General features: G+C 48.1%; 7 protein-coding genes across 7 annotated transcripts; 3 read left to right on the top strand and 4 right to left on the bottom strand.

Moving 5' to 3' along the window:
• Nucleotides 1-455: 455 nt before the first annotated feature.
• Nucleotides 456-1,866, bottom strand: N7529_011691 (uncharacterized protein; the record flags this gene model as incomplete). The annotated part of the gene is made up of 2 exons (XM_057247217.1): nt 456-1,613; nt 1,684-1,866. 2 exons carry the CDS (start codon nt 1,864-1,866, stop codon nt 456-458), a joined length of 1,341 nt encoding a protein of 446 aa, XP_057092566.1.
• Nucleotides 1,867-2,142: 276 nt separating this feature from the next.
• Nucleotides 2,143-2,718, bottom strand: N7529_011690 (uncharacterized protein; the record flags this gene model as incomplete). The annotated part of the gene is made up of 2 exons (XM_057247216.1): nt 2,143-2,159; nt 2,220-2,718. 2 exons carry the CDS (start codon nt 2,716-2,718, stop codon nt 2,143-2,145), a joined length of 516 nt encoding a protein of 171 aa, XP_057092565.1.
• Nucleotides 2,719-3,108: 390 nt separating this feature from the next.
• On the top strand, nt 3,109-3,865 carry N7529_011689 (uncharacterized protein; the record flags this gene model as incomplete). The annotated part of the gene is made up of 2 exons (XM_057247215.1): nt 3,109-3,580; nt 3,639-3,865. 2 exons carry the CDS (start codon nt 3,109-3,111, stop codon nt 3,863-3,865), a joined length of 699 nt encoding a protein of 232 aa, XP_057092564.1.
• A 2,020-nt stretch (nt 3,866-5,885) lies between these two features.
• Nucleotides 5,886-7,608, top strand: N7529_011688 (uncharacterized protein; the record flags this gene model as incomplete). The annotated part of the gene is made up of 4 exons (XM_057247214.1): nt 5,886-6,323; nt 6,375-6,598; nt 6,654-7,416; nt 7,474-7,608. 4 exons carry the CDS (start codon nt 5,886-5,888, stop codon nt 7,606-7,608), a joined length of 1,560 nt encoding a protein of 519 aa, XP_057092563.1.
• Nucleotides 7,609-8,208: 600 nt separating this feature from the next.
• N7529_011687 (uncharacterized protein) lies at nt 8,209-9,641 on the top strand (the record flags this gene model as incomplete). The annotated part of the gene is made up of 3 exons (XM_057247213.1): nt 8,209-8,493; nt 8,567-9,153; nt 9,242-9,641. 3 exons carry the CDS (start codon nt 8,209-8,211, stop codon nt 9,639-9,641), a joined length of 1,272 nt encoding a protein of 423 aa, XP_057092562.1.
• Nucleotides 9,642-10,169: 528 nt separating this feature from the next.
• On the bottom strand, nt 10,170-10,583 carry N7529_011686 (uncharacterized protein; the record flags this gene model as incomplete). The annotated part of the gene is made up of 1 exon (XM_057247212.1): nt 10,170-10,583. The coding sequence occupies one exon, from the start codon at nt 10,581-10,583 to the stop codon at nt 10,170-10,172; it is 414 nt and encodes a 137-aa protein (XP_057092561.1).
• A 77-nt stretch (nt 10,584-10,660) lies between these two features.
• N7529_011685 (uncharacterized protein) lies at nt 10,661-11,856 on the bottom strand (the record flags this gene model as incomplete). Its single annotated transcript, XM_057247211.1, has 5 exons — nt 10,661-10,864; nt 10,919-11,374; nt 11,440-11,494; nt 11,550-11,587; nt 11,776-11,856. The coding sequence occupies 5 exons, from the start codon at nt 11,854-11,856 to the stop codon at nt 10,661-10,663; spliced, it is 834 nt and encodes a 277-aa protein (XP_057092560.1).
• Between the last annotated feature and the right edge of the window lie 322 nt (nt 11,857-12,178).

Genomic DNA, 12,178 nt, shown 5'->3' with positions numbered 1-12,178 from the left:
CCGGAACTCGTAACTATACCTGGCTCATGGTCTGCGATAATTACATATGTACATGTACTCTAGTAGGAACTTTTGCTGCGCAGATTATTAAGAGAGTTATTGAACCACAAGAAAAGAAATGTACTTTGATGTCGCAGACAATTATTGATACCGAATCCTTGTGCAAAGTACACAGACCTCACTTACTAGTTCAAAAGGGGAAGATATCGCCGAACTTGCGGACTTAGGAAGCAATATCGGCTATACCTAAATACGCGTTTCATTCAACATTGTCTGGTTTTGGACATTCAGTAGCTGATCAACAGAATCGGCCTCCATACTCTTTGACTCTTTCCCAGCCCCACAGTGGAGACGTTATACCATTCTGAGAAAGAGCAAAGGAGAGTTAATCTTTTCGAAACCACCTGACAACTACCGTACAGCCATAAACCCCGTCCACCCTTTTCGTTCAGATTCTACCAGGCCCTCATTCCGCAACCACGACCCCGAACCCATACATCCACAACACGAGCAGCGTCGCTATCCTGATCGGAGTCCACAACAAAGTACCATCCATAAAATGCGCCAGTAACACATGCATGATTGGGGTGAATTTTGATGGTCTGTCCAATTCTGAGAGGAATCTTCGACTGGGAGATACCTTCCCATGTCACAATGGCATGTTCTTGGCTGATCCGAGCAAGAATCAACCTCTCCGATGCATTAAATTCCCGTCCCTCTTGTCGCCAGGGTGAAACAACTCCCCAGCCTGGGTAACTCGGACAGGGCTCTCGGCCCAGTGCGAGCGTCCCAGCAGCAACAAGTACCTCCGGCTTCGCACGCTCACCATCATTATAGACACTGCACACTTCAGCAAGCACCGAAATAGCAATTTCGTCACTCAGATCCCCCAAATCGGCGCTGGCATGGGTCGAAAATTGTTGCATATCCAGAATGGGATAGACACCGGCGTGGAGCTCAACATTTGTCTCGCTCAATAAGGCCTTCAACTCTTGCGCTTCTGCACAAGAGGTGTCATTCCGCAACAAATTTTGAGAGGAGACAACCTGGGGTGTGGCGCCCACGCTGATTACCAGATCTCTCTTTGGCAGGAGATGCAAATTCTTCTGCAGAGCATCTTTGCATCCTTGGATCTCACTGATCAAATGGCTCATCGCCTGCTCCGGGGTGGTTCCGCTATAGCTCAAGCTGCTGTGCGAGTACAATCCAAGAATATACACGCGACCGGCTTCTTCTGCGAGCGAGAGTTTCTCCAACAGCCCATTTTTGTTGAGAGAGACAGGCGGCAAGCCGGCACGGTGGTAGCCTGTATCGACCTTGACGAATGCACATGCTGGGTGACCTGCCAAAGCAGACAATTCTTCTAGGAAGGGCACTTGATCTGGGTGGTCGATCATTACCGAGATGCTATTCTTGCCTAGCTCGCGAGCTGCCTTGGCGAGGTGCGGAACCTGTGATGGGACGAGGGGGATCCCATAAAGGATGTTGATATGACATCCCTTTTGCTTCAACTCCAGTAGAAGCGGAACCATCATCTCGATCTCCAGGGTGGTAGAAGCTATGAAATTGGCCTCATTCATGTCGCCAATTTGGAGCTTGGCGATCTCCGGGGTCTGGGATGTATCAGTAAGATATTACCGTCGAGAGGCGGAGTTTATAATGCGTAAAAGGGGGAAGTCCTACCTTATGAGATTTGACATGGGCTCTGAATCCGACGTTAAGCTGGTTAATTGTGTCTAGCATAGTCTCACAATGTCGTCTAATGATTGCTACGTCAAGGACGGCAGCAGGCTTAGGGACATTACTAATGTCTTTGCCGATGTAGAACTGCTGCAGTTCTGCCTGGGAAGGAGTAGGAGGTGCCATGATTTCTTAAAGATTAATGAAATTGTTGAAACAGAAGAGAACGAGTCTGATATTTGTAGTTGTCGTTCCCGCACACCTCATTAGGAAATGTGGGGCGGAGGATGACAAGTCCGAGCCTCCACCTCTAGTTTGGCTACTCTGCATGTATCTGTTTCACGTATTCTACTATTCATACAGTGTGAAATCGATTCAAGTTTGATTGATTGCTTGAAGTTTGCACTATTGATTGGTTTGTAGTCTTCGTGATGGTCGGTTTCAAGTGGCATGATTATCGATCTAGTCCAGGTTCGTGTCTAAGATATATGTCAGCAATCTGATATTCCACTCAATCAAGGCAGATATTAAAGCAATACCTGGAGGAGAGCGCACGATGAAAAAGTGTGCTGCATGCACATTGGGAGGTGGGCTGGCCATGGTAGAGTGTGCATTTTGAAGTTCCATGAGGTCGAGTCTGGCAATCCCAGTGGAGCGGCTGCTTTGCATTGCAACTAAGGCAGACAACCACTCATCGACTGTGCGCACAAAGCAAGTGATAGGACGCATTTCTTCAACACTGTTGACTCCGAGCCCTTGCACGTTCAAGCGAAGCAAGCGTTGGTAGGAAGGATTCATCTGCCACTGGATCTCATCACGGAGATTATCGTAGTCAAAATTCTCTACGAGATCTCTGAGAAAATAGGCGTAGTTGTAGCTCGTAGGTGCACTGCGTGGACCAGGCATGACATAGTCGCGGATCCAAAAGACACAGGTGGTGTTGTCTGAGGGTCGGTGTACCACAATTGGGCCATCGTGGATCCGGGGTCGGATAGCCTGTGGAAGGCGATAGTGAATTGAAACGGTTGGGGTCGGCATTTTTTCCCAATCCTGCTCATAGTTCTGGTTGAAAAGTAGGAGAATGAGGATGAGAAGAGATCGGATGGCGTGAGAATAATGATCTCAAAGAAGTAAGTGCAGACAGAAACCTGCAAAAGCAGGTGCATGAAGAACATTCATCAAACAGATAAAAGCTACATATATATATTCAATTACTATATCAATATTTATGTTTAGAGTTCATCTAGAATAAGGCTTTGAGATATTTCATGTCGTAAAGGCATGAGTTGTTGCGTGAATCTTTTCTTTTTTGCTTCGCTTGCTTCTTCTGTCAATTCCTTCTTTGCTCAGTGCCATACTCGACTGAAAACCACTCAATAATTGGTCTACAACATATTTCGAAATCTCAATTATTTTTCATCATCTATCATGCCTTCTGCACGAGCAGTTCCGAATGCCATCCGTAACTGCGCGCAGGTTGCACAGAGCCTCAAACTCTATGACTGCCTCATCAAGGTAACTCGCGCCGGGGCCAAGAAGACCGCCTTATTCTGGCTGAGTTGCTACTTGAAGAATGCCAGCGGTCTTCACAAAGATGGGATACTCGAGTGTCCTTTACTGAGCTACACAAAGTTTCAATTTGATCTGATCGCCCATTTCAACTATGATCCCGACAAAGACGAGCTCCGATGGGAGAACAAGGCCTCTCAAGGCGTCATGGTCAAAAATGTCGCAGACGGTTGCACTTCTTCATTTGCAGTTCTGAGCCACAATAGCTGGGTGACTGCCCTTCTGGCTATGCAATCGGTGAAATTTGCAAACCAATCTGAAGCTTCTGGGGCCGGTTCTAAATCGCCGTCTATGACCGCCGCTACATTCACGATTGTGCGCAAGGAGAAGTGTACGTCCTTGAATCTTACCTTGGGGCAAAATCTCGGCTAAAATTTCTTTCAATATAGCGGAGGACGATGATGATGATGACCCTCAAACGGCCACGGAAACCGATTCTGATACCGGCATGAATACCGATGACGCCACTGATATCAGCGACGTCCATGATATCAATGGTAACAAGGACGCCAATGGTAACAAGGACGCCAATGGTAACAAGGACGCCAATGGTAACAAGGACGCCAATGGTAACAAGGACGACGATGAAGACGATGACACTGGTTCGACTGTGTAGTCGGAATGGGATCATTTCAAAATTTTACCGGCAATCAAGGTGACAAGGGCGCGAATGGATATTCTCGAGGGGGAGACCTATCTATATGGAAAGGAGTTTTGGGGCAAATGTGCCGGGCACTGAAGAAGAAGGGCTATATCAAATAAACAAATCTTCTCCCGGGCTCATGCAAATGGGTTCTCTTTACCTTGTAGCCGTTTATATATATATGTATATTTTTTGATCGCAAGTCCATCCTAAAGTTGGCCTTGAAAACTTGACGATCTCCTTGAATATCTCTCGATTATCATCTTCCTACACCTCCTATTATTTTAAAGCTTCTGTTGTATATGTTATGACACCAAAGCTGAGGATATCACATACCTTAATTAACAGATTTATGCTCGTACAACGGGAAAACCTTTCGGCTTTCGAGTCTGTCATGCTGTTTTTATATGGAAATGGCTCCAAGGGAAACGCCTAGCAGATAAACATACTTCGACCAAGTCGTTGAAAAATATCTTGAAGCCATGTGGACAACGCGTCATATCAACAATAAGAATCGAGAAAATGAGGATGCTATCCCTACCGGACGAATCGGAATTTTATATAGAACACGTTTCGCTAACGCCTACGGGCTAAGAGAACGCTCGAAGACTTGTTTCGCCTTCACTGATCAGCCTCACGGATTCCGTCGTGTGGGTCAAGAAGAGCGGGAGAAAAGCTTGGCTGTTACTTGCAGGAAGTGATTTGAAATCGGGATCTACCTAGGTATACTACTAGCTACGTCAAAAATTCATATTTCGGGATCTCTTCTCAATAATGTTGCGCATCTAACTATGATGTCCCACAGGTGAAGCCGGCTCATCCGGCGAAGAACTTGTATTATAGTTCAATCCTTTATAATAATTCTTGTACGACCTGCCAATCATATAGTTCTCGGATGGTCTGCTCAGAGATGCCGAGGGCAGCCGAGTCCAGGAAGTCTTCGCAACTTTTTCACAAGCCAAATTATGTGAGACTAAACATAATCAAACATAGTGAAGAGACTATTAGTACGGCCCCTTCCCTCGGACCTTTTTCTCCCAGAGCTACAACGAATCAAGATAAATAAATATAAAAAAAAATGCCCCGGAAGTATTTGCGTCGTATCAATCACAGGATGACGCCCAAGAGACATTTTTCGGGAGTTACTCAACAGAGCTTAAGCTGATCATTACCTTATTTCCGCTCTGTACCTCACCTCCGCAGAATCCGAGTACCGTATAGGATCGAGAGCTGATGCAACCCCTTGCGTCGAGAGCATTCCAGAACATGGAGAGTCAGAGCTTTCTAGTATGCGACTTACCCCATAGGGAGTCTAGTTGCAGATCACAGGGACAGAGTGGACCTTTGTTTTACACACTTATCTCAAATGGAGGCTACCATGGCTCCATACCTGCCCTTGATTGTATCATGGGGTTGTTAAATGGCCGTTTAGAAATGTGTATGTGAGTGTGTTGTGGATGCGTTAATCTTGGATGATGAAGCTCCCCCCACTTGTATACCGGGGTAAGGCTTTTTTATTCTCCACAATGTGATCTACAATATACGATCTGCTGGGCGTATTCTCTAACGGCTGTATTGGGGTGATCTAATTCCCGCGCCCATCATTGGTTACCGTTCAAGAGCTGTCCTATTTGGTGCCATGATCGCTGTGGAATGCGTGCAACCAGTTTCCCCTGGGGTTGTTACACCATCTCGCTAGGTAGAAAGGGTGATGTCAGGCTCTAACGGTCTGCCAGTGGTGCACTGGCCCTGGGTGATGTTTCCCTATATCTATCATGCCATCGCTCCCCATTCCCTCGTTGAAAACTAATAGCTCATTTCTCGTTACCTTTGAGAGACTATTGATTGTACATCTGTTGTTTAACGCCATCCAGTATATACGCCGGTCTATTGTTCGGGTATTCATTTACTCGCCCACCTGTCTCGAACAAGTCTTCCATTCACAGAACGTATATATTCAACACCAAACCACCTCGCTTCGAAAGATACAAAAATGAACTCTCCAGATATCGAAAAGACCCAAGGCTCGCCTTCACTGGATACCTCCACACATTTTGAGCTTGACAAGAGCACATCCGCTAGCTCTTCCGATGCCACGAGTCTCGCCAAACTCAGCCCAATAACAGCAGCACCCAAGTCGAAGTGGCAACGATGTATCGCCAAGTTGACAAAAGTAGAGAAAAGCGACATTGGACCCGTTCCTCTTGAAGAGCGTGAGATAATCACACCGTCAACCACATTACATATGCTTCTGATGTGGTTCAGTATGACTTTGGCCACGAATAATATCATTGTTGGATCAATGGGTACGGTGGTCCTGGGACTCAGCTTCAAGGATGCGGCTTTTTGCGGTGTTTTTGGATGTCTGGTTGGTGCTTCCATAGTTGGTTATATGAGTACATGGGGGCCGAGAAGTGGAAACCGAACTTTGGTATGCTCATCCTGCCCCATACATATGCATCGATACTTACACATTGCATAGATTGCGGCTCGCTATTTTATGGGTTATTACCCCAGTAAAGTTTGCTGTATCCTAAACATTTTCACCAATATTGGATACAGCATGGTGAACAGTGTTGTCGGTGGCCAGATTCTTTCCGTAGTCTCTGGTGGCCATCTCTCGGTGATGGTTGGGGTTGTCGTTGTTGCTGTGGCCAGTTTGGTCATGGCTTTGTTCGGCATGAAGATCTTCCAGCTGTACGAGCGGTAAGTTTTGAAATGCTAAAACATCATGAAGAGTCATTCTGATTGAAAGAAATAGAGTCGCCTGGCTACCCCAGTTGTTGGTGATCTGTGTCATGGTGGGTTCAGCAGGACCTCATTTCAACTTCGACGGCCATACAGCCGGGACAACGGCGCAAGTCAACGCGAAGCGCCTAACTTTCTTCTCTTTGGCGCTGTCTATTGGTCTCGCCTGGGCCCCGCTCGCCGCCGACTACTATGTGTACTATCCCCCACACATCAAGAGTTGGCGGACCTTCCTGGTGACTGTGTTTGGCGCTGTCCAAGCCATGTCAATCTCCCTTCTTATGGGCATTGGACTCGGAAGCATCATTGCCAGCTCGACATATTATGCTACCAAGTATGGGAATACCCCGGGAGGTGTGTTGATGACAGCGTACGACTCGCTGGGTGGGTTCGGAAAATTCTGTGCCGTTATCAATGTTCTCTCGCTAGTTGCCAATAACACCCCCGGTGCATACTCGATGGGCATGAACTTACAGATGCTCGGGGGTATTTTTGGTAAAGTTCCGCGGCCAATTTCCACCACTATTGCTACCGTGATCTACGCTGCATGCGCGATGGGAGGTCGGGACTCGCTGTATGAGGTCTTCAAGGGCTTCCTGCCACTCATCGGATACTGGGTCATGATCTTTGTCGTGATCGTGTTGGAAGAAGACTTTATCTTCCGCCGGACGACAGGATACGACTGGTCCGCTTGGAATTGTCGACACAAGCTACCCATGGGGATTGCAGCAGCAGTTTCTTTCCTCATTGGCTGGGCTGGTGCGATTGTCGGCATGGTAAGTCTCCTGTGATGGCAAATTGATTTCCGTACCAATACTGACCTACAATCAAAGTCCCAAACGTATTATACTGGCCCTATTGCTCATATGACCGGCGGGGCTGATCTAGGTCTCTGGCTTGCCGCTGGCTTCACGGCAGTGTCCTTCCCGCCCCTGCGAGCAACGGAGGTGCGCTTCATCGGCCGTTAATTTTTTGCATGGGCATCGAAGGAGTAGGGAAAAAAGTCCCAGCATCAGACATGTGTGGAAACATGTCGTGGTATCACCTAGCAGGGAGACCAAATAGTAAATAGCGAGAGCGCAGAAACTGTAAAGAGATCAAGATAATTGTTTTCGCCAGGCTGGGCCTGTAAATGTACTAATGGTCCCTTGATATTGGGAAGGTAAAGAATATCCAACCATAATATATCACGCTTTATTTTTCTGTGTTTCATGATAGTACTGCATCGCCATCTTGTACTCCGTACGATTCTAATTCAACCTCCAAAAGGCACCAGAGCGATCGGAGGATCCGAGTCACAAACCTGTGGAAATGAACTCAACTTTCTGGACATTAATGACCTCATAGTATCATGATTCGTTTTCTATAGCGGCGCGTATAGCGGTGCTTAATAAAGGGATACGTGTAGTTATGCACTTGCGATCAGACTAGCGAAACGAGGCGGCGATCGTTTCATAACTAATTCCCCGGTTCGTATTGGTCTACGACCACCCCGGCATTTATTTAAACCTGCGGAATCCTCTCTTTCACGAAGATTTTCGTTGGACAATTTTCCCAACATCAAAACCATGAATGACACCTGGTCGCTAATGTCGCTCTCTGAGGCAGGCAGGGCCATAACAGCCTCCTCGCAGCTATTGCCCTACACCGCTGGTCTTCTCCTCGCCTGGCCAGTGGTGACAATCACCTTACGTTTCCAACGACTGCGTAAATTGCACAAGCAATATGATTATCCGACACGCGAGTCAATGGCCAAAATGACCGACGAGGAGGCATTTCAAATTCAAAAACAAGTGGCCCAACTAGAATTCCCATTCATGTTCATTAAGAGCTTGCAATTTGCCTTGTTCAGAGTACAGAACCCAGAATCTCGATACCAGAGATCAAATCCATGCACATGAAATATTCTAACTAAAAATCCCAAAGACCTACGGCATCCCCTCAATCTCCACCCTTCTCGCCAAAACCAGCCAGTTCTCCAATCCAGAAACCTCCCTGAAGCGCTATAGCGACACCGTCGCTCTCGTGCAAGAGATGGTCGGCAACAACCCGGCCTCGCAGCGCGCTTACCTGGGACTCGCGCGCACCCGTTTCCTGCACAGTGGGTACAGGGCCTCGGGCAAGATTCTCGATGATGATATGCTCTTCACGCTAGCGCTGTTTGCGCTGCAGCCGATTCGATTCATTAATCGCTTGGAGTGGCGGAATCTCAGTGACCTGGAGCGCTGCGCTATTGGCACTTTTTGGAAGAGTGTTGGTGATGCGCTCGACATCAGCTATGATAAGCTGCCTTCTGGTAAGAAGGGGTTTACTGATGGTATTCAGTGGCTTGAGGAGATTGACGCTTGGAGCGAGGAGTACGAGGCGCAATGTATGGTTCCGGATGCGAAGAATCGGGAGACGGCTGATCAGACAACTGCTGTGCTGGTTTATATGCTGCCGAAAGTGCTTCATCCTTTCGGCCTGCAGTTTGTGTCATATATGATGGACGTGAGACTGCGAAAGGCGATGTAGTAAGTTATGGAATGTTCGATGGTTATAATCCTGTGATTATCCAACGAGCTCATTCGTCCCTTTTCTTGCTAATTAATTTTTTTGAAGCTATGACCCTCCAACGGCTTTCTACAAGACGGTCTTCTCGATACTACTTGCAACCCGCAAGCTGGTTCTTCGCTATCTGACACCACCCCGGCCAAACTTCCTACGCTACGTTTCATTTACCGAAGAACCCGACGAACATGACCGCTTCTTTCTCACCGAGTGGGACGCGGCACCGTACTATGTCAAGCCCACCTTCTGGAACCGCTGGGGCCCGACGGCATGGCTAACTCGGGCTCTGGGGCGGCCTGTGCCTGGTGACGAAGGGAATAAGTATTACCCCGCTGGGTACAGTATCCCAGATCTTGGACCTGAGTATTTTGAGGGCAAAGGCAGGAAGCAGTTGAATGAAACATTAGAAGAGCTAAAGGGGTATCGGACTGGAAAATGCCCTTTTCACTGATAGCCTGCGGCATCAGTGCTGTGTATCGAGTCTTACGCCTAAGTACAACAACGAAAATCAAAAGGCTGAGGGTGTTTGGGTAGATAATAGCGATTTTCGAGCATCAACACAAATTTCAAGGGGAACACACTGCAGCTACATTATTGGCAAACAACACATGTGTATGTTGCCAAGATTCTACAATAAATAAGGCCGTAGACGCAATTCAAGAGGGAAGAGTCATTTCGTCAACTGCTTTTCCAATATGTGCTATTCAGAAGGGGCCGAACAATCACCCAAGCCGAGCAGGAAAATAGACAAAAAAAATATGTAAATTAGGTGCGCTCAAACAAATTGGATTCAGGGCTTGAGCCCACGAAACCGGTCCGAATGGTAGAGAATGTAGGCTGGACAAGGGTATTACTTTGAACGATTCTCAGAGGGGATTCATTTAGATATCCTCTTCAGCAACTGGCTCCTCGAGGCTAAAATAAGAAAATCATGTCGTTAGTCGTCAGATTCGTGATCTTGGGATTTGGGAGGTCCTTACTACTCCTCCTCGCCCTCGGAGACGGAGGCCTCCTGGTACTGCTGGTACTCGGAGACAAGGTCGTTCATGTTGCTCTCGGCCTCAGTGAACTCCATCTCGTCCATACCCTCACCAGTGTACCAATGCAAGAAAGCCTTGCGACGGAACATAGCGCTGAACTGATCACCGATGCGCTTGAAGAGCTCCTGGATAGAGGTGGAGTTTCCGACGAAGGTGGAAGACATCTTAAGGCCACGGGGGGGAACGGAGCACAGAGCGGTCTGGACGTTGTTGGGGATCCACTCAACGAAGTAGCTCTGGTTCTTGTTCTGGACGTTGCGCATCTGGTCCTCGACCTCCTTCATGGAGACCTTACCGCGGAAGAGGGCGGAGCAGGTGAGGTAACGGCCGTTACGGAAGTCGGAAGCAGCCATCATGTTCTTGGGGTCGAACATCTGCTGAGTCAACTCGGGAACGCTGATCTGGCGGTACTGGCTGCCACCACGGCTGGTCAGGGGGCGAAGCCGACCATGAAGAAGTGCAGACGGGGGAATGGAACCATGTTGACGGCAAGCTTGCGGAGATCGGAGTTGAGCTGACCGGGGAAACGGAGGGAGGTGGTCACACCGGACATGACGGCGGAGACAAGGTGGTTGAGATCACCGTAAGAGGGTGCGGAGAGCTTGAGGGTACGCATGCAGATGTCGTACAGGGCCTAAGGATTGTCAGCGGTTTTCCGGTCCCAATCCCATTCCCAAGTGAATCATACCTCGTTATCAATACAGAAGGTCTCGTCAGAGTGCTCAACAAGCTGGTGAATGGAAAGGGTAGCGTTGTAGGGCTCAACAACGGTATCGGAGACCTTGGGGGAGGGAACGACGGAGAAGGTGGCCATCATACGGTCGGGGAACTCCTCACGGATCTTGGAGATCAGGAGTGTACCCATACCGGCACCGGTACCACCACCCAGGGAGTGAGTGATTTGGAAACCCTGGAGACAGTCGCAAGACTCAGCCTCACGGCGGACAACATCGATGACCTGGTCAACGAGCTCAGCACCCTCAGTGTAGTGACCCTTAGCCCAGTTGTTACCGGCACCGGATTGACCGAAGACGAAGTTGTCGGGGCGGAAGAGCTTGCCGAAGGGACCGGTGCGGACGGCGTCCATGGTACCGGGCTCCAAATCGACGAGAACGGCACGGGGAACGTATTTGTCACCGCTAGCCTGAGCGGTCAAAGAAAGAAGGTTAGACGATGCACGCTGGAGTATATTGTAATCATTGTACTCACATGGTTGAAGTAGACGTTCATACGCTCAAGCTGGAGGTCGGAGGTACCATTGTACCTAACGAGAGATCAGAGGCCTGAATCATCTGGAATCCATCACGTTGAGAACTTACTGTCCATCACCATCGAGACCGTGTTCACCAGAGATGGTCTGCCTGTAAACCAGTTAGCAGGTTGTCAATTGATCCCCAACACGAAAAAAAAAAAGTTAGTGGTTCTTCACGTACCAGAAAGCGGCACCGATTTGGTTACCCTAAAACACAAGCCCAATTTAGTTTCCATGAACCCAAGAATCCAAGAATGTTTCCAAGAATGTTCCAATGGCATAATCAAACTTACACACTGGCCGGTTTGAAGGTGAACCTGGAGTAACGAGTTAGCAAAAGATCTGTTGATAGTGGGGTCTCTTTCAGGGGCCATATGAAAACATAGACGCGTCTGGAGGAGGAACAAAGTCAACATACAATCTCACGCATTTTGAAAAGGTATCCCAATGGAGATGGTGTGAGAGAGAGAAGATAGGGAGATTATAGACCGGTGACAGTCAAAGAGGATGGGGGAAGAAGAGAAAGAGAGGAGCAGTTGAGCGGTGTGTGTGGAATCAACAAGTCAACAATTGAACTTCAGGGGGGAAACCTAATTGGGTATAGCCGCATCACGGGACTCGGGGGAAAGTACGAACCATAGTTTACTTTTCCTTGGGGCGCGTCAGAAACATCAACATCTATTACTCTCTCTTTTA

Source organism: Penicillium soppii (genome assembly GCF_028829465.1).
Source record: "Penicillium soppii strain IBT 18220 chromosome Unknown utg000010l, whole genome shotgun sequence".
NCBI lineage: Eukaryota > Fungi > Ascomycota > Eurotiomycetes > Eurotiales > Aspergillaceae > Penicillium > Penicillium soppii.
Note: the sequence above shows the minus strand (reverse complement) of the source record. Positions and strands in the feature narration are given on the sequence as shown.